Source organism: Aethalodelphis obliquidens, unplaced genomic scaffold, assembly GCF_003676395.1.
Source record: "Aethalodelphis obliquidens isolate GAN/ISIS:26980383/991018 unplaced genomic scaffold, ASM367639v1 scaffold4, whole genome shotgun sequence".
NCBI classification, from domain to species: Eukaryota; Metazoa; Chordata; class Mammalia; order Artiodactyla; family Delphinidae; genus Aethalodelphis; species Aethalodelphis obliquidens.
In genome coordinates, this window is record NW_020837948.1 from 7927157 (window position 1) to 7946661 (window position 19505).

The following is a 19505-nucleotide window of genomic DNA, read 5'->3' on the forward strand; positions in this document are numbered from 1 at the left end:
CTTCCACTGGTGTTCTGTATCTGCGCTACCCAATACAGCAACTGCTAACCACATGTGGTTATTGAGCTGGTGTGACTAGTGTGACTGAAGAAACGAATTTTATATTTTATTTACTTTTAATTAATTTTAATTTAAATCGTTGCATGTGGCTACTGGCAACTGTATTAGTGAAGAATTAGAGGTCTTACCCCACAGCCACTACATACAGCATGGGCACTTCTACTTCTGAGAGGTATCTTTCCCCAACCAGGTTGTTCTTAGAAATATCCTACCTTTCTTACTACAAGCTCAGAGTGCCATCGCCGGTCTCAGGTTCCTAACGTTTAGTCAGCTAGATGTTGCAAAGCTTTCCCCATGTTGCACCTATGGGCTCCTTCCCCACCCACTACACACATAGTCCATTGGTACCTGTGATCACTTACTGCCAAGCCTTTTAAAAGAAATTTGGGACATAAAAAATCCCCAAACCACCTGCAGTGGCTCCATTTTCAGCCCACTGTACTCAGGATTGCTGCGATCTCTACTTTTGAATTGCCATGGTTTCTTGGTGCATAAAGAATTAAGTCTAGCTGATCATTTCAAGTTAGTGGAGGGCCAAATAAGGTTGTACACTATAGCCTCTCGGTAGATTTAATTCAAATTGAACAGGGGAAGGGTGTTGCTGGAGAGTCTATAATACATATTAAGTAGGCAGCAGAGGTCACAGTAGCTCAAAGCAATCCCCACATCATCTCAGCCCACCCGGATGGATGGGCATTGCTTCAGGAAGTCCCACCTTCAAGGACAAGATGTTCAAAAGAAAGCTATTTTATTTTTATAGGAAAATGGTAAAACTGTTGTTAAACTTTTAGGACAAGCACTTAGCATGTTTGTCCTGGCCCCGGGTTGCCCTCTGTCTGGGGCAGTCCTGTCCCTGGTACAATGTGCCCACAGCTAGGAACACTTACCAACCAGCCCATGGGCAATAGAGGAACAACTCTTCTCAGGGAAAGAGTAAGGCAGCTCCTTGTGGGATGGACCTTCTGTGCTAGAAACTCAAGAGGCTGACCTATCAGAGCTGTTCCTTGCTGTGATATTTGGTTCTGAGGCAAAGATCCAAGCCCCACAAACTAAAATCCCTACTAATCCCTTACGGTCAGTCAGGGCCCTTCTATTTTTGCTCTTTCTCTCTCTCTCTCTGGTAGAATCATACAGTAATAAAGTTGACTATAACATATTTTAAAAGTACTGGTCTCTTATGCCAAAGTGACAACTAGAGCCAAAGAACACAGATTACTAAAATCATTCATTGGAAGAGGCAGAAACTAACCTTTGAATAATCTTGTCTTGTGTCTTGAGAGACTCAAGACAAGACATCTTTTAAAATAAATTCAGTGAGCAGGGGGTTGTGGAGAGAGGGACAGAGGGTATGATGATGCTAATGATGATGCTGCTGCAGCTGGGCTGACTCTCATTCCAGAAACTTGCCCTGCTCTCAGACTGGGTCAGGAAATCGGAAGAGTATCTAACCTCTAACACACTGTCTCTCAAATTCTAGGGAAGTAAGAAAAAAAAGTGTTCTCTCTCCCCCATACACACCCATGCCAAGAATCTGCACTGGTAAATCATAGCAGTCTTAGAAGTCATAAAAGGACAGTAGTTTGGAGTGGTCTAACAAGAGCCATCTGGTCCAACAAGGTCAAGATGTACTACCTGTCAGCCTCTACAGCTGCCTAACAGTTGCAGCAAGATGAAGGCCCTTCTAGGAAACTTCCTCAGGCAGTGTGTCCACAGGACAGGGCAACCACGAGGGCTAGTCTAACCTCTGAGCTCTAAAAAACGATCAGAGAAACTTTCATTGTGTGTGAGCCGGTAGAGATAAACCAGTTCAGTAAAACCAGTCACTGCTGGGAGATTTGATGTTGACCTCATGAAACCAAACCAGGACTAATTAATGAGAGAGAGAGAGACCACCAGACCCAATAATGGGAAAAATCCCCTTTCCTTTTGCTTAAATATGGAAAAATCAAAGAAATGGGGAATCCCTCCCCCAAAAGGGTATGGCTGCGACCTTATTCCATCATTCTTAATTTGTTCTCTCACCTAAAATCTTCTCCATAGCCATACTGGGTGAAACTGGGGCCAGTGTCTCAACACTTTGTTATTCCCACACTGACGTGCCAAAATTTGGTTGAAGGGTAGTGGGAAGAGAGAAGAGAACATTTTCTCTAACAACTCATTAAACAGAAGGAGTTCTCTCGCCCTTCAAGACAAAGCAGATAAACAGTGACATCTCAGACGCTAATCATCACGCGACAGGGAAGTTTGAGGAAGTTACATTAGTTGTAGCCATGAGGAGAAAAAGATTTCCTAGCGAGAGAAAAGTGTCAGAAGAGCAGGGGGGCAGAGTTAAAAATAACAAAATCCAACAGACCATCTCCACAAACAATCACCACCAGTAACAGATAAGCGGGGGGGGGGGGGGGGGGGAGAGCCTCAGGGGGACCGGGTTTCCTGAGAATGGTGCTTTGTGGGATGGTGGGGAATCAAACCCCAGCACATAGGCCCACCCCAAAGAGCCAAACGGTCTCTGGGCTTCGAGGCCCCAGCCCGTTCCACTGAGATCAGCAAGCCCACGCCATGGTCAGCCCCAGGCTCTGGGCTCCAGGCTGCTGGCTTGCAGCAGGGGGCTGTCTGGGACGGAGCCACACTCACCACCACAGCGGGAAGCACAGCACCCCCGGCACCGTCAGCGCCAGCAGAAGCATCCGCCAGTCTCTGATGAAGTAAGCAAACAGCGGCAGCAGCATGTAGCCAACTGCAAAAAATGTGCACACGCCTAACGTAGAGAATATAATACGAACTGACTTGCCAAGAATTTCTGTTCCTGTTCAAAACAAGGGAGGAGTATTAGCATTTTAACTCACTTTAATATTTGCTTTTTACATCATTACCTGACAGTTAGAGTTTAAAACATAACCACTTAGAAAAGGGAAAAGGTGTTTGCCTCATGGCCCAGAGCAGGAGCGGTCAGGGTGGAGGAAGGTGGGACGTGACCCAAGACTTACCACCTCATAGAAGGATGAGTTTTCATGAGATTTTAAAGGAGCCACAGATTTTGTTTTTAAAGGCTTCCTCATGTCATAGGAACATCACTCCCAGCCCTAAGAGGTAACCTCTTCTGAGGATGCCACATTTCCAAAGTAAGAGCCCCAGGGTAAGGAGCAGAAAGGGTGTCCCAGGAGACCGGGGTTGGGGGGGTGGGGGGACTCTTCTGAGGGCGAGTGGATTATGGGGCATTCAGCCTTTCCCACAATTCTCCACTGTAAATAAGCAGACAGGGTCTCTCGGAAACAGTGGAGAGTTCGGTTACTGAGTTGTGTTAGGACACCCTTAGCCACCCTTGAGCCCTGAGAAATGATAAAGAGGATCCAGCTGGCTCTGGAGGTGCACAGAGCAGGGCCCCAGCACCCAGAACTGAATTCTGCTGCAGCTACACTGTGCCCAGGGCTCAGCCCCAGGCAGTCACAGTCCATACAGCCCAATGAAAGACAAGAAGAAGCTGCTCTTCCCGCCTGGTAGGCGGCAGCCCTGGAGCTGTCCACACACAGAAGGAGCTCACAGAGCTTTCCCAGAACACCACAAAGGTCCAAGACTACTTGGCATCCGGCCCTGTTCTGGGAAAGGCTCCTGCTCTGCTCAGCACCACACTGGATCGCTCAGCCCCACTTCTTCCAGAGATGTTGCCTGCTCCTTGGAGTGCTTGATTTGAGACAGGGAGTCCAAGAACAAGCTCCTTCTGTTGTCACAAAACTCCAGGCCCTTTACCCAGAGTTCACTCTTGGTCTTCTGCCCCAGGGCGGAGATCTGGCCAAAGGCAACAGCTCCGTCTTTTGTTTGAGATCTGCCCACCACTACCGAGAAGCAGCCCAGAAATTACAAAATAGATCATTCGAAGGTCATTCAGGCTTGGCTTTCAAGAGAGAGTTTTTCAATCGTGTTTAGATGCCCTGAACCCAGGCTAAGGAATTAAGGGCTAATTCCAGAGAAGCAGTAAAATTACTACTTCTGTTGGTTTTCCTTTCTCACCTCCTACCTGTTCCTGTCCTCACCTCTCTTCTTCTTCTTCTTCACTCAGCATAACTGAAGATGTACCTCAGTGGTTCCCTCTTGAACAGCCATTTCTAAAAGCCAGACTGATAGAAATGGCCAGGATTGTGTACCCCTCACAACCTGGACTGCAGACAACAGCCCTAACCACCCAGGGCATTTCTCAGCCTCTAAGCTCATTTCCAGGAATAGGGCCAGACTTCTTTCAGGATCGTGACTATTGTTTCCAGATCTTTTCTTACCTCATTAATGACCTTCCTACCACTCCATAAGAAGACTCACCATGCCATGGTTTCTAAACACTTCGGCTGTGATTATTATGACATGAGAATGAATAGGGGGTGATTTATTCCTAAGCAGAGATCCAGAGGTGAAGCAGCAGAGGATGTGACTGTGGAAAAGAGAAAGTGCCCAGGACCAAGTGAGAATCTTGTAGACTCATGAGACCAAGGGAGCTCCCTCACACTTCCATGACCCTGATGAGAGAAGAGAGAGAAGTTACACCACTGGATTCTTGGATAATCTCCCCCTCTAAGCTTGGATCTCAGGCCAGAACAGAGTTGTTCTAACTTTGCAGAGTACCCATGGGGGACAGAAGCTTCATAAATCTACCCCTCTGCCTTTCTGTGGAGCAACACAGATGGCACAAACCTGAATAGTTCCTTGTTAGCACGACTTCCTGCTCACTGACCTTTCAGACAATCACCCTGCCTTGAACACCATCATCATCATCTTCATCATCATCTTCATAGCTAGCAGTGTTTTGAGTAGGCACTTCGAGCCAGGTTCCAGACTGAGTGTTTACATATATTATCTCTTTGAATCTTCACAACAATTATATAAGAACTAATATTACTTCTATTTTATACATTATCAGCTGAGACTTAAAGAGTTGAAGAAAATTGCCTAAATTCACACATATGTACTAAGTGGGACAGCCAGGTTTTAAGCCTGATCAGTTTGACCTGTGGATACTGTCCAGGAAAAAAAATTACCTGGGAGCAAAGCCTTGGCCCTGTCAAGCAGTCCTTCAACTGAGGTCCTAGTGGAGACGTGTGGGAGATGGGTGAGGCCACACCTGCCTTTTAGAAGTTAGGATTTGTGTTTTCCCCACCTGGGCTGGTTTTTGAACTCACTAGAGGCCAACCAGCCCCCTCTGAGGGACACTGGGAGAGGAGTCCTGTTTCCTGCAGACGTTTCACGGCCTGCAGGTGCCAGAAACTCCATGTGTTCAGCTGGCAGTGAGATAGGTGACTGGTGACTTCTGGCTCCGCTGACTGGGGATCCTTGTCCTGGCCTCCTTTACCGCCTAGGTTTTTACTCCTAGGACAAAGCCCACTTGGTCTTGGTCTGGTTGGGCCTCTGAGTACCACTTGGGAGTGAGACTCTAACATCTAAGCCAAAGAGGCATGTCTTGGCCAGGAGTGTTTGCCCACTGCCCGTCACCGCCACCAGAATCTGAGCACTTTCTCCAAGAGGGAGTGACTCAGAGAGTGCCAGGCTTACTACCATGTTGATCAGGGCCCTTCTGTGGCAGTCAGCCCAGGAACCACTGGATCCATTTCACTTGGAGGCAGGACCTGCCACTCCATGAATGACAAACAGAGGTCTGCAGACCCCAGCTCAAGAAACAAGACTGTGGTGCGGTTGCCAGGATATGGGGTAGGACCCAAGGGTCCTAGGATAGGAGTGGCCTCCATTAGTCATGTGCAGAGCCTGGGCTCCTTGATGCTCATTTGCTACTAGAGTGACTTTGATAAGTCCTACTTCATGGAGCTATTGTTATGAGGCCTGAGATAATGTAGATAAAGGGCCTAGTCAAGTGTCTGGCATGTGGTAGGTACTCAGGAATAATTAATTCTTTCATCCTGCTCAAACGGTTGACATGTGCCAGATGTCAGGGGAATGTTAGAAAGTACAGTGCCTTTGACCAAGAGACCCGGTGGAAGACAGCAGAAGCCCTCTTTGCTCCCCGGAAAATACTCCGAATTCTCATCAAAACAGCAGATATTCCCTTGCTTCCTCTCTCTCCTCTACAAACTTTCACAGATCATTCTAGTTAAAAGTAACCTTTCCTATTTCTGCATATACCCAGAAAATTTATAGGAGCTCCTCCCAACACTCCTAGGCCATGACCCACGTTCTCTATAACAACTGCAATGGCTGCCTCTGTTGACCAGATGTGAGCCCCTTGACGACAGACAGGAGTGAGTCCTTCCTCCTCCCTGGGTCCCCCTGGTTCTTCCCTCACACAGTTCAGTGCAAACAAGGGCTGCCAGCAAATTTCAGCATCTTTTTAATGTATTTATATCCCACCTCATCCCTTGAAGGTTTTGAGGTAGCTTATAATTTGAATAAAATAAAATAATGGTAACGTTAAAGTAAAATACAAAGAAAGGTGAAAAGTTATGCCTTGGAGAAAAGAACAAAAATATGTAATGAATGGATCACTTTGGCAAATGGTCTGGCAGTTCCTTAAATGGTAAAACATAAAATTCCCACCTGACCCAGCAAGTCCACTCCTAGGTACATACCCAAGAGAACTGAAAACAGATCCACAAAAAACTTGTACTCAAATGTTGATAGCAACATTCTCCAAATTGGTCAGAGAGTGGAAACAACCCAGTTGTCCATCAGCTGATGAAGAGATGAACAAAATGTGGCATCTCCATACAATGGAATACTGAGTCATGCTACAACATGGACCAACCTTGAAAACATTAAGTGAAGGAAGTCAGTCACAAAGGCCACATATTGTATGATTCCGTTTATCAGAAACATCCAGAATTGACAAATCCACACAGACAGGAAGTAGATTAGTGGTTGCCAGGGCCTGGGGAGAGAGGAGTGTGGGGGAGTGACTGCTAATGGCAGGTGGTGACAATGTTCTGGAGTTAGGTAGAGTTGATGATTGTACAACTTTGTGAATACACTGATAACCACTGAATTATACACCTTTAAAGAGTTAACATTATGGTATGCAAACGATATCTCCATTAAAAAACTGTGTGGCTGATAAAGGCTGCATAGTTGATACAGCCTGAGCTTCCGGGTAGCCAATGTTATAAAGGAAGATGCCATCAGTTATGTACTTATCAAAAGGAAGAATACATTTAGACCTGAAAGGAAGCAGAACTTTAAATAGTTCAGCATGCTGGAACAAATATTGCAGAGGAGGTTGATGTTAGGAGTACTGGGAAAATACGGAATTAATGGATCAGTCAAGACAGGAGACAAAATAAATTCAAGCAGCTGGTTATGAGAGATAAAGGAGGATGCCGCTGGCATTTCACCCAGAGGCTGTGGACAGGTCAAAGGCGTTATTTCTGGGAAACAGTAGGAGATTGTGAGGGGGGAGCTAGACTGTGGGTAGGGCCAGTGTCCTTGGTCCTGAGTGGTCACTTCCTCCTGAACAAGCATCATTCTGGCAGCTCCCTCACTTCCAGGTGTATCCACGTTCTGTTCCTTTAAGTAGCACCGTTCCTTCCTTTCTTTTTCTTGTCTCCTGTGACTCTGGCGGGCTTTATAATTGTTAAAAAGCAGAGCAAGGAGAGGATCCATTTTTGCATTGCTTTGAGAGTGGGAGTAATTCAGCTTCCTGAATTAATGTGAAGAATCCTAAAACGGGAGATTATCATCACAGCCTCTTGCCAACCCTTCCCTAGAGGCAGAGGGCAAAAGGGAAGGCCCAGACAGAACGCAGACCGGATCCTAAGCTTAGGTTTCTTTTAGTTAAATAAAACCCAGAATTTGACTATGCTAGTCCCGGAACACCAGAGAGCGCTGCTGCACTGTCAGAAGTCAGCCTCCGCCGAGTCTGCCCCCCCACCCTACCCCAGGCGCTGACGAGCGAGTCTGCCTGCTCCAGGGGGCAGGTTGGTTCTCAGCGACACTCTGAAACGTTCAGGCCTGAGAACCCAGTATAAAGAGGCTCATACCAGTGCACAAAAGTCAGCAGTTTCCTGCAGAGCACAGTAGAGTAACACTATAGCCAGGGAGGCTCCCAGAGCACCCTACCACAGCCCTGGACCAGGCTGATGGGGAGCCTGCTACACCCAGCGTCCCACCCACTGATTTCTGGCTTGTACATCTAGGTTCTGACTCATCTTACAGATCTTACTTTCCCCTTGGCCTTCTCACTCGTCTCATCATGGGGAGCAGGAAGGGAAGTTGGTTGTAGTGTCAAGGTCAGCTGGGCAGGGACTTTCTTGCAGGAGGCCTGGGGTGGGCTCTCCTGGCTGCATCCACTCACACAGGGGAGGCTCCATGGTTCCAGAAGCACCCTTTGCCCCTGGAAAGGCAGGTCTCAATGCTGCCATTCCGCAGGACCTGGGGGATGCCGTGCATGGCACAGACACCACCTGGCTCCTGATCCCAATGACAGGGCTTCTCTGGCTTCACTATGACCTTGTGCCCTTCCATTTCAGGTGACTCTTTAGGTCCTCCTAAAGGGCTCTGCTGGCATCAGGCAGATTCCTCTGTTTAGTCTCTGGTATATTCTGGCCCAAGCAAAGCTACCCATTGGGCTTTCCAGGTATAGGGCGGTCATCAAAAGGAAGAAGGAATCTGCAGGGTTTAAACCATGAGAACAACAGGCTCTGCTGTGTCCAAGAGCCCCGTGTCCTTGGGGCCATCAGGCATCAGGAGGTATTAACTTCTGTCCTGAATTCCTCCAATCTCAAGTTTCCAGTACCACTGGCTGGAAGCTTTCTGGGTCCTCTCCTCAAATGACCCTCTTTAAGAAAATCTTGCTCCCCTCCTTCCCTCTGCAGGGAGGAGAGAGGCCTCATCCTGCTGGGGCCTGCTGAAGAGGGTGCTTCTGCGGGGGCCGTGTGGCTTCAGCATACCCTCCCCTCCTCCCTCTTCAGACACTGAGGCTGGGCCTGTGGAGAGGGGCTCTTCACAAATGATTAAAGGAGTGGAATTTGAATAGTTCCATCTTGGCAACGTGACAGGGTGTACACACCCTCAACTAAGAGAACACAGGATCTCAAAAGCCAACGAGTCATCCAGAATTTCAAAATTGACCAGAATCATCTTACTAGATGCAGACTTTTGAGACAAGAAGAATCATTAGACTTACATTAAAGGGGCACTATTGGTAATTACGCTGTGACAATTGGGACAGCCAACAAGGAAATATGATCACACTGGAGATTATGGGAATTGGTGTCTATTATCCCAGATGTGCCCCCATCTCCCTTTCTCTCACCTGCTCAGAGGGAGCAGGTGGGCTCAGAGAGCCTGCTGGGGACTCTCACTCCTGCGGATGACCCTTATCACCCTGCCCGGAGCTCACCCTGCTGCCTCCCAGGAAAAGCTAGTAAAGGCCCTGGGGTCCTCCTCACGACCTTTAGCTTGTGAGTCACCCTCATGCAGCCTGATATTCCAGAAGCAAGGGTGCTGCTAGGAGATAGGACTGCTTTCAGCAGTAAGGCTTGTCCTGCATGCAGCTGATATGCTCTGGGGGTGGGCTCTGACTTAGGGGTGAGGCCAGATCTGCCCAATGATGGCTGGCTGGCACTGGACTCCGGTCTGCACGTGCCTCCTCCACCTGTGTACTGGGCACACCAACTACCCTAAGTACCTCCATGGGCCATGCCCAGCTGCCAGGAACACCCTTTAGCCCCAGCCCAGGCAGAAACCTCAAGCTTTCATAGCTCAGATCAAAGACACCCCTAGGCTGTCTCTCCCTCAAGATCCCCTCGTCTGTCCCTCTCCCGAGCCCTATGCTCCTGAAATGTGTCTCAGTTATTACCTGGCTGGTTCTTACCAGCTGCAGCTCTTCTTCATGGTCACATTTCAGGGCCCAGCACGGAGCTGGCTCCCTGTGCGTGCCTGCCTTGCCTGCGACCCATCAAAGCACCTGTGGCTAGAGCCTCCACCACCAGCACATATATCCCCGAGGCTGATCACATTTTGGAAGCACAGCCCATGAGATGAGGTGCTTCCTTCTGTGCTAAGAGCACTCCCTGTGCCCTCTCCAGTGGCCCCCTCTTCCTAGGCCTCTCAGAGGGTTGCAAGAAGCCCTGTAGGTCAGAAGCCATTCCTACCTAGTATGAAGGCCACCACATAGTTGGAGATCTGGCCCATGCCGACGATGACAAATAACATGGTGAACATCTCCCAGTTGATGGAAAAAATCTGCAGGAAGCTGAAGCCAGTCTGCACAGCCATGGTTGCGAAGAGGATGGTCTTTCTGCCAAACCTGTAGAGTACAGCACAGGACAAGACATGGCCCGTGAAGTTCACAGCAGCACTGTCATCAGGGCATGTGGAAACTCTGAGTCAGGCATTGCTGCAGACTTTGTTTTTCTCAGGGCTGTGACAGGCTTCCTTCCTGTCATACCCTCCCAGGTTCTTCCTTGGTGAGGCCTCAGGCATCCATCTGCCCAGGAGGTAACTTTTGAGATTCTGAGCCTCCTGTATCTCGAAAGCACAGAGCAGCTTATGCAAGGACCATGTGGAAATCTACTCTTTAGAATGAGTCATAGTTGTAGAAGCTGCCATCATCTTTCTGGAATGTGAGTATAGATTGCAGATACATCTAACATCAGCAACATGAGAATTCTGTCAATCCAGAACCAAGAGTCCTTCTATGTCAGTGGTTTCCAACCTTGGCTGTGCCCGGAATCAAGAGAGCTTTAAAAAATATCGGTGCCAGCACCTGCCTTCCAACATGCTTATCGTCCGGATGTAGACAATTGGATGCAGTTTGGGTATTGGGACTTAAAAATATTCTCTACTGTGCATCCCAAATTGGGAACCACTGCTCTATGGAAAGTGTAGCTTCCAGCAACGTCCATTAATGACACTATAGTTGGCTTAAGTCTTTTTTTTTTTAATAAGTCTTAATTTGACTTTCTGATAGTGTCCAATGGCTAGAAGGGAACACAGGTATGAGCAGAACAGTCTCCCACCTCATCTTCCAAACTCAGTTCTCAGTCTGTTGGGTCTGGGGTCCCACTAGGCTTCATGACTGGGGGGAGGGACAGCCACTCCTCTGGGAAGGCTTCCCCAACACTGACGTTGAGCATTCCCACCTCCCTGCTCTGATACCCAAGAACATTCAAGGGCCAGTGAGGGCACCATCTCCCAGAGCTGCGATGCTGTCTCCTCCTGACTGTGTGCCCCAGGAGGCCCAGAACCAGCCTGGGTCAGCTCTGTGGCCCCAGTGTCCAGCCAGGGGCCTGACCCACAGCAGAGGTGGGTGCACTGTTAGGGAAGGGTACTCCCCAGAGTCTGGCCCTGACTCCGGCTGATGGCTGGTTGTGGATAGATCACAAGGCATCCAAGAGCTAGGGGTGGGGTGGGGAGGCAGTGGGGAGGCAGCAGTGTATATTTTCGAGGGGTTTGGTGATATAAGGGCTCCACTTTTCAATGGGTCCCCGCAAGGGGCTGAGGGCAGAGGGCAGAGGAGACATCATGGTTCCTCCTATCGCTCACTTGGTGGCCTAAGGGGCCTCCCTTTCTCTGGGTGAAAATACCCTAAATTCAGTCCAACCCCAAGACAGGCAATGAATTGACAATCACCCTTCCTCCCGCCCAGTACCCTTACCTGTCTGACAGCTGCCCAGACACAAAGGAGCCGAGGAGCACGCCTACGAAGAACAGGGAGGTAGTAAGGGGCGTCTTCCAATCATCCTCACACACCAGACTCCACTGCCAGGGAAAATGGGAAGGAAGTGTGAGCCCAGATCCTCCAGCCCAGCTCCAAGGGCATAGCATGGCAGCCAGGCAGGCTCTCCTCCCCTGTGCCAGGCTGTCACTTTTATGCAAAGGGCATAGGCCTCGCAGCCCTGGGGTTGACTCCTGACGCTACCATTTACTGGGGCAAGTCACTGTCCTGCCTGAGGCTCACCCTCCTCTTCCGAAAGGGAGGGTGATACCTCTGGCCCTGCTTACATCGTGTATTAAGAAGTCAGCTGAGGCACGGCTTTGACTGGCGACCCCTCAGCTGTGAAGCAGTATGAAGCAAAGATGCCATTTCTGCTTCAGACGGCATCACAGCATGGAGGGAAGGTGTTTGAAATGCCTGCAGGGCAGGGTAGAGGGCATGGTCACATGATCCAGTTGTAAAAGATTCCTCTACTTTGTTGAAAAGTGCACGAGGTCCCCAGGGGCCTGTGATTATATTTTCTGAACAGAATCCTCCAGAGAACCCTGTGCTCCCTGGCCCACTTAGACCGTAGGCCACACCTAGGGCCTGATCTGGGGCTCCACTGTGCTAGGAGTGGGGTTCCCACCCCTCTCCAGTGCTCCTTATCTCCCTTCTGCAGTGCTCCTTATCTCCCCTCTGCACTCCTCTACCCTCCTTCCCATGCAGCCCTCACAGAAGTGCGGTCCCTCCCACTCCCCAGGGCCCGTGGGCTCTGGTAGCCCTAGCAAGTCCCTGCTTGTGAACCCATAGAATGAGAGTTTGAGGCAGAGTTTCAGTTTCCAGCTCTTAAGTCAATTCAGCAAAATCTCAAAGGGAGGCTGCAGAAAATTCAGTGTGTTCAGTGAGCTTTCATTAATTAAAAAACAAGCAGGTGGTGCCAATAAATATTTTGGGGCTGTGGTCACGGTGTTGCCGTGTGTGGCAAGATGATCCAGACTATAGGAAAAATCCCCTGCCTCCCACCCAATCCCAGCCCCACCCAGCAGTGGTGCTGCTCCCATGACATTCCCAAAGTGATCTAGATCTTAATCCTCACAACTTCCCTGAAATAGATTTATAAATGAGTTCACATATTTATATCATGTCCCATCTGCAGCAGAGAGAGGCGTTTATAAGAATACATACAAGAGAAATGCGTACAACAAAAAGCTAAGGGAATCCGGGAAAATGAAAATCTCAGGGGAGGAGGGGTTACAAAATAACCAAGCCAGTGGTAAGACTGACCTCTGGCTGTCCTGCCAAAGGCCTGTCTGCTTGCCAGGGAAGCCCTGAAATCTGGCTTTGAATATCCCAGCAGCTCAGCTCTCAGGATCATGGTGTGCAAAGTGATAAACTCATTCTGCAAAAGCTCGGTTTTTCTGAGTACTGAGACCTGAGAGAAGCCTCTCCTATATACTTCCTTCCACAAAGGGGCCACTCTGTGTTGTTGAGGATAATGTCTTTGAGAACACCCCCATCCTGGAGACAATAACAAGATTCATAAATCTGCCTCTGCTTGTTCTCACAATGCTGGTTACAGGTGGGACGCCCAAGCACAGCTCTGCAGAAGAAAAACAATGTGGACCGGAAACTCTGCTCTCTACCCCTCAGGCACAACTGAGGATAAGTCTGAAACCACACCCAGAGTAGTGTTGCTTCAACTGGGGTACCTGAATAGGCTTCAGGGGAAAGGGCACAAACCCTCCAAAACTATATGGCCAGATTCATGTGCCCTGCAAGGCCACGGGTCAGAAGGGGTAGACAAGACATGTACCTGAATTAATGACCACCCACTTCTAAAACATCACTCACCGAAATGTCAGAAAAGATCTTGGGATCTGCCCCAACACACAAAGAGGTTAGTGATTGCGGCCCCAGAGCCTCATGATGTGGAGTATAACCCATTTTGCAGAAGAGTAAACTTAGGCTCTGAGACTGGTGTTTGCCTGAAGTCATAGCAAGTAAATACCAACTTGGGCCTCAGAACTTAACCTTGTACCCATGTCCCGCTTTGGACAAGAACTCCAAAGGCCAGACAAAATGAGTTTATTACGCCCTACACTTCTTCAAGGAACGTGACACCAGGACTAGTGGCAGAAGATCTCCCCCACACCACAGCCTTTAGCCTTGGACAGAGCCAAGAAAATCCCAAGTTTGGTAGGGGTGTTAACGTGTCCATTATCAACCAACACCATTCCATCTGCAGTTAAGCAGAAAAGCTCTTCCAAAGATAATGTGCTCTCCTTTGTGTTTTTAAAAATATTTTTCTGTCAGGACATTGCCTTTGGGCAGGATAGATAGCACTTAGAGAAAGAAAGGAAAGAGGAAGGCTGTTAGATGTGGAGCCAGGCATTGCATGAGCAAAGGTAGTAAACAGGACTGGCTACCTAATTTGCAGGCCCAGTGCAAACTGAAAATGCAGGACCCCTTGTTCAAAAATGATTAAGAATTTCAAGACGTTGGGACTTCCCTGGTGGCGCAGTAGTTAAGAATCCATCTCCTAGTGCAGGGGACACGGGTTCGAGCCCTGGTCCGGGAAGATCCCACATGCCGCGGAGCAACTAAGTCCGTGTGCCACAGCTACTGAGCCTGCACTCTAGAGCCCACGTGCTGCAACTACTGAAGCCCACGTGCCTAGAGCCTGTGCTCCGCAACGAGAGAAGCCACCACAATGAGAAGCCTGCGCACCGCAACAGAGTAGCCCCCGCTTGCTGCAACCAGAGAAAGCCCATGCACAGCAACGAAGACCCAACACAGCCAAAAAGAAATAAATAAATTTATAAAAAAAAAAATTTCAAGATGTCAACAGCAGAGCATTAAAACCAAGTGTGGGGTCCTGTGTGACTGCATGGGTTGATGCCCATGAAGCTGGCCCTGATAGTGGGTCAAGCCTAGTCTCTTTGGGGAATGGAGCAAGGAAAGGAGTTCTGAATTGGGTGCTGAGAAGGGTGAGGTGAGGGCCAGCTCCCCATTGCTCTCCTACTGGAGGCCATGAGGCCATGCTTCTAGGTCCTCCTTCCTTCCCTGAAGAGGGGCCCAAGAAGCCCTGTCAACACCATGCAGGGAGATCCTGTTCACACCTGGCAGGGGAAGGCAGCTGGACCTCATGGCTATTTATGGTTGGTTCCAAGGCTGGGTTCCCTCTTGGGGAATTACTGTACCCAGAGAGTCTTTTCGAAAGCCGCGGGAGACCTGGTAATAGGACAAGATTGGCAGATAAAGTTTTCACTGCGGCTTTTGGAACTGGGGTCCAATAAATCAGCTGCCAGCCTGTTTTCTCCACGGGGCTATTCTTAAGGAGGCCAGGCCCTGCCTGCCCCAGTCCCTTGGGGTTTCTAGGGGTGTGTCTTGGGGCCTCAATAGCCAGGTCCCAGGGAACTCCCTGTGGTTAACAATGACATGGCAGGACCAGTGGGAGACAGTCTTTTCCTTGATGAGACAGAACTGTCCCGTGGGTCTCTGCACATGTGTGTACACACACGCACACACAAACATATATACACAGCTCAGAGGCTAATGGCTGATGGCCTGGTAAGGAGCTGCCTGGCATCGCTCTGGAGCTGTGCTTTAAAGTCAAATACCACCATTACTGAAACATAACCCACATTCCCACACACACCATAGACAAAGAGTAGAATGTCCCAGACTGTGCCGGGTTGAGGCCCTGGATGTGCTCTCACAGGATTACTGTGTCTGTCTCATCCTCAAGGTCTTAGACCAATGTTCCCTAACAGAGCAGAGTAAGCTCCATTTGGCTGGGCCATCTAGCCTTCAGCTCTGCTTTAAAAAACAAAAAACCACGTCACAAGGTAATAGGGGACATGAGGTCACTCTTGGCCTAGAAGAATATGCGTCTCATGCCCTCAACAGTAATAATAATAGGAAGGACAAGTACAGTGTATTGTGTGCTCACTGTGTGCCTTGCATTACTCATGGGATCTCAAAGTTGCCATGTGAAATGGGTATTCTCTTTATCCCCATTTTACAAATGAGTTAATGAAGGCATAGTGCAATGAAGTGACTAGCCTGAGTTCTAGTGGATTGGTAAAAGGAATTGCTTAGCCATTTATTCAACCATCACTGAGCACATGCTCTGGGCCAGACTGTGTATGGGGCACAAAGCAGACATGGTCACTGCCTCCACAAAGCTCAAGGTCAAGCATACTTTACAGGACAGATCAAGTGTGCACATGTGCATGCATAAGCCCAGCCGTCCTGGGTGGGGTGGGCTTTGTTCTGGGCCACTGTGCTCTCTGGCTAGAGAGGAAAAGAGGCACCCCCTGCTCAACCTTCTCCAGGTGGACAGAGTTCTAAAACCTGAACACGTTCATATAATCATTCTAGATAACTAATGCATGTACAAGGCTAGGCACGTGGTAGATGCTTAACGAATTGTCGATGAATGAATGTTGAACAATTAGGAGTAATGGAAAATTAGTTTGGAAATGTGTGGTATCACACACTGTCCTTTTTTTTTTTAAATTTACATTTATTTATTTATTTTTGGCTGCGTTGGGTCTTTGTTGCTGTGCGCGGGCTTTCTCTAGTTGCAGCGAACAGGGGCTACTCTTCGTCGCAGTGTGCGGGCATCTCATTGCTGTGGCTTCTCTTGTTGCAGAGCACGGGCTCTAGGAGGGTGGGCTTCAGTAGTTGTGACACGCGGGCTCAGTAGTTGTGATTCACGGGCTCTAGAGCACAGGCTCAGTACTTGTGGCACACGGGCTTAGTTGCTCCGCGGCATGTGTGATCTTCCCCGAGCAGGTCTCAAACCCGTGTCCCCTGCACTGGCAGGCAGATTTTTAACCACTGCGTCACCAGGGACGTCCCTCACACACTGTCCTTTGAAAATCACCCTCAACTTTGAACTCTCCAACTAACCAAAGTCTAGCAATTTTAGCCTTTACCAAAGCCATAAAGGATCATAAAGATAAGTGTATCCCTGTGACCTGCATAGAACTGAGAACTCTGGAAGGCAGCCTCATGTTGAGCAAAGAGCACAGGCTCTCTTGGGTTCTACCACTTCCAGCTGTGTGACTTTGGGCCACTCATTCACCTCCATTAGCCTGTTTTCTCATCTTCAAAGAGGTGACAATAATACTCCCTCTTGAGGTTGTTATGAGCATTAGACAGGAAATGTAAGTAGTGTGTCTGACAGTGACACATTACAGGCCTCATTAAATGGTAGTTCCCTTTCTACTAATCTCATGCCTTTGTCCTAACCAAAACCATGACTTATAACAAACAGCATTAATGAATAAGCAAAGCAGGTTATACTTAAACCTGACTAGGCAGAAGAGATTGTTAGAAAACAGAACTTTCTATTCAATGACTAAAAACCAGAAAAGCTTTTACCACAAGGTTTAAAATCCCTTTATAAATGGACTTCAATCTCAGAGACAGCTGTGAATGAAAAACTAGCAATGGTTCATTTAAGAATGGATTTCTGGGCTTCCCTTGTGGCGCAGTGGTTGGGGGTCCGCCTGCCGATGCAGGGGACGCGGGTTTGTGCCCTGGTCCGGGAGGATCTCACATGCCGCTGAGCGGCTGGGCCCGTGAGCCATGGCCGCTGAGCCTGCGCGTCCGGAGGCTGTGCTCTGCAACGGGAGAGGCCACAGCAGTGAGAGGCCCGCGTACCGCAAAAAAAAAAACCAAAAAAACAAGAATGGATTTCTATGTGTTCTCTTATAGTTATATTTTTCATTCGGGGGGAAGAAGAGGAAGTAGTAGTTAGTTAATAATAGTACATATATCCACCCACAATTTCTTCTTTATAACTTAGTTGCAGACTTAAAACTGGAAATTTCCTGACCATTGGGGGGGAAAAGCTGGCTACTTAATTCTTTTTGTTTATAAGGTCTTTAGTGAGGTATAATTTACACACCATAAAATTCATTCTTATGTTTACAATTCAGTGGTTTTTACTATATTCACAGAATTGTGCAATCATCAGCACTATCTAATTTTAGAATGGCTTCATCACTCCTGAAAGAAACCCCACACCCATTAGTAGTCACTTCCCATTCTCTTTCCTCAGCCTGTGGCAATCACTAACATACTTATGAATTTGCCTATTCTGGACATTTGATATAAGTGGAATCATACAATATATAGTCTTTTGTGACTGGCTTCTTTTACTTAGTATAATGTTTTCAAGGTTCATCCATGTTGTTGTACCAAATATCAGTACTTCATTCCTTTCTATGGTTGAATAATATACCATTGTATGGATATACCACCTTTTATTTAGCCATTTATCAGTTGATAGACATTTGGATTGTTTCCACTTTTTGGCTATTATGAATAAAGCTGCTATAAACTTTTGTGTACAACACTTTGCAAGCGTATATGTTCTCATTCCTCTTGGGTATATATGAGGAGTAGAATCACTGAGTCATATGATAAATCTATGTTCAACCTTCTGAGAAACTTGAAAAATGTTTTCTAAAGTGGCTGCATCATTGTACAATCCCAACAGCAATGAACGAGGGTTTTAATTTTTCCATATTCCTATTAACACTTGTTATTGTGTGTCTTTTTTTTAAATTTATTTATTTTTGGCTGGGTTGGGTCTTTGTTGCTGCATGTGGGCTTTCTCTAGTTGCGGTGAGGGGGGGCTACTCTTTGTTGCGATGTGCAGGCTTCTCATTGCGGTGGCTTTGCTTGTTGCAGAGCACCAGCTCTAGGTGTGTGGGCTTCAGTAGTTGTGGCTCGTGGGCTCAGTCACTGTGGCTCACAGGCTTAGTTGCTCCATGACATGTGGGATCTTCCTGGACCAGGGATCGAACCCATGTCCCCTGCATTGGCAGGCAGATCCTTAACCACTGCGCCAGCAGGGAAGTCCCTATTGTGTGTCTTTTTAATTTTAACCATCCCAGGGGTGTTAAGATGTATCTCCTTGTGGGTTTTTATTTATTTATTTTTATTTATTTATTTTTTTTGCGGTACGTGGGCCTCTCACTGCTGTGGCCTCTCCCGTCACGGAGCACAGGCTCCGGACGCGCAGGCTCAGCGGCCATGGCTCATGGGCCCAGCTGCTCTGCGGCTGGGGCACAAACCCGTGTCCCCTGCATCGGCAGGTGGACTCTCAACCACTGCGCCACCAGGGAAGCCCCTCTCCTTGTGGTTTTGATTTGCATTTCCCTAATGACTAATGATACTGAACACCTTTTGTATTGAATCTGTAGATCAATCTGGGGAGTTTTGCCATCTTAACAATATTGCCTTCTGCTTCATGAACAGAACGTGAGATGTCTTTCCATTTACAGTAAGTCCCCTACATACAAACGAGTTCTGTTCTGAGAGCACACTTGTAAGTCCAATTTGTTTGTAAGTCCTACAAAGTTAGCCTAGGTACCCAACTAACACAATCGGCTATATAGTACTGTACTGTAACAGGTTTATAATACTTTTCACACAAACAATACGTAACAAACAAACACAAAAAATAAAGAAAACATTTTTAATCTTACAGTACAGTACCTTGAAAAGTACAGTAGTACAGTACAACAGCTGGCATACAGGGGCTGGCATGGAGTGAACAGGCAAGAAGAGTTACTGACTGGAGGAGGGAGAGGAGGTGGGAGATGGTAGAGCTGAAGGATCATCAGCAATGAGAGACAGGGCAAGCTGCAGTTTCACTCACGCCTTATATGATTGGACACGCGAACGCACATTTGCATCTTTGAAAGTTCACAACTTGAAGGTTCATATGTAGGGGACTTACTGTATTTATATCTTATTTAATTTCTTTTAAAGATGCCTTGTAGTTTTCAGAGAA

General features: G+C 47.9%; 1 protein-coding gene across 1 annotated transcript in view; it reads right to left on the minus strand.

Annotated features, from left to right (window-relative positions):
• The window catches only part of LOC113615596 (solute carrier family 22 member 4), a 49498-nt gene that overhangs the window by 21456 nt on the left and 8537 nt on the right, over positions 1-19505 (minus strand). Inside the window, exons 2-4 of the mRNA XM_027098170.1 lie at positions 11648-11751; positions 10143-10297; positions 2695-2866 (exon numbers count right to left, since the gene is read on the minus strand). Of these exons, the coding sequence (XP_026953971.1) occupies positions 2695-2866; positions 10143-10297; positions 11648-11751 (431 nt within the window). The remainder of the gene's footprint in view (positions 1-2694; positions 2867-10142; positions 10298-11647; positions 11752-19505) is intronic.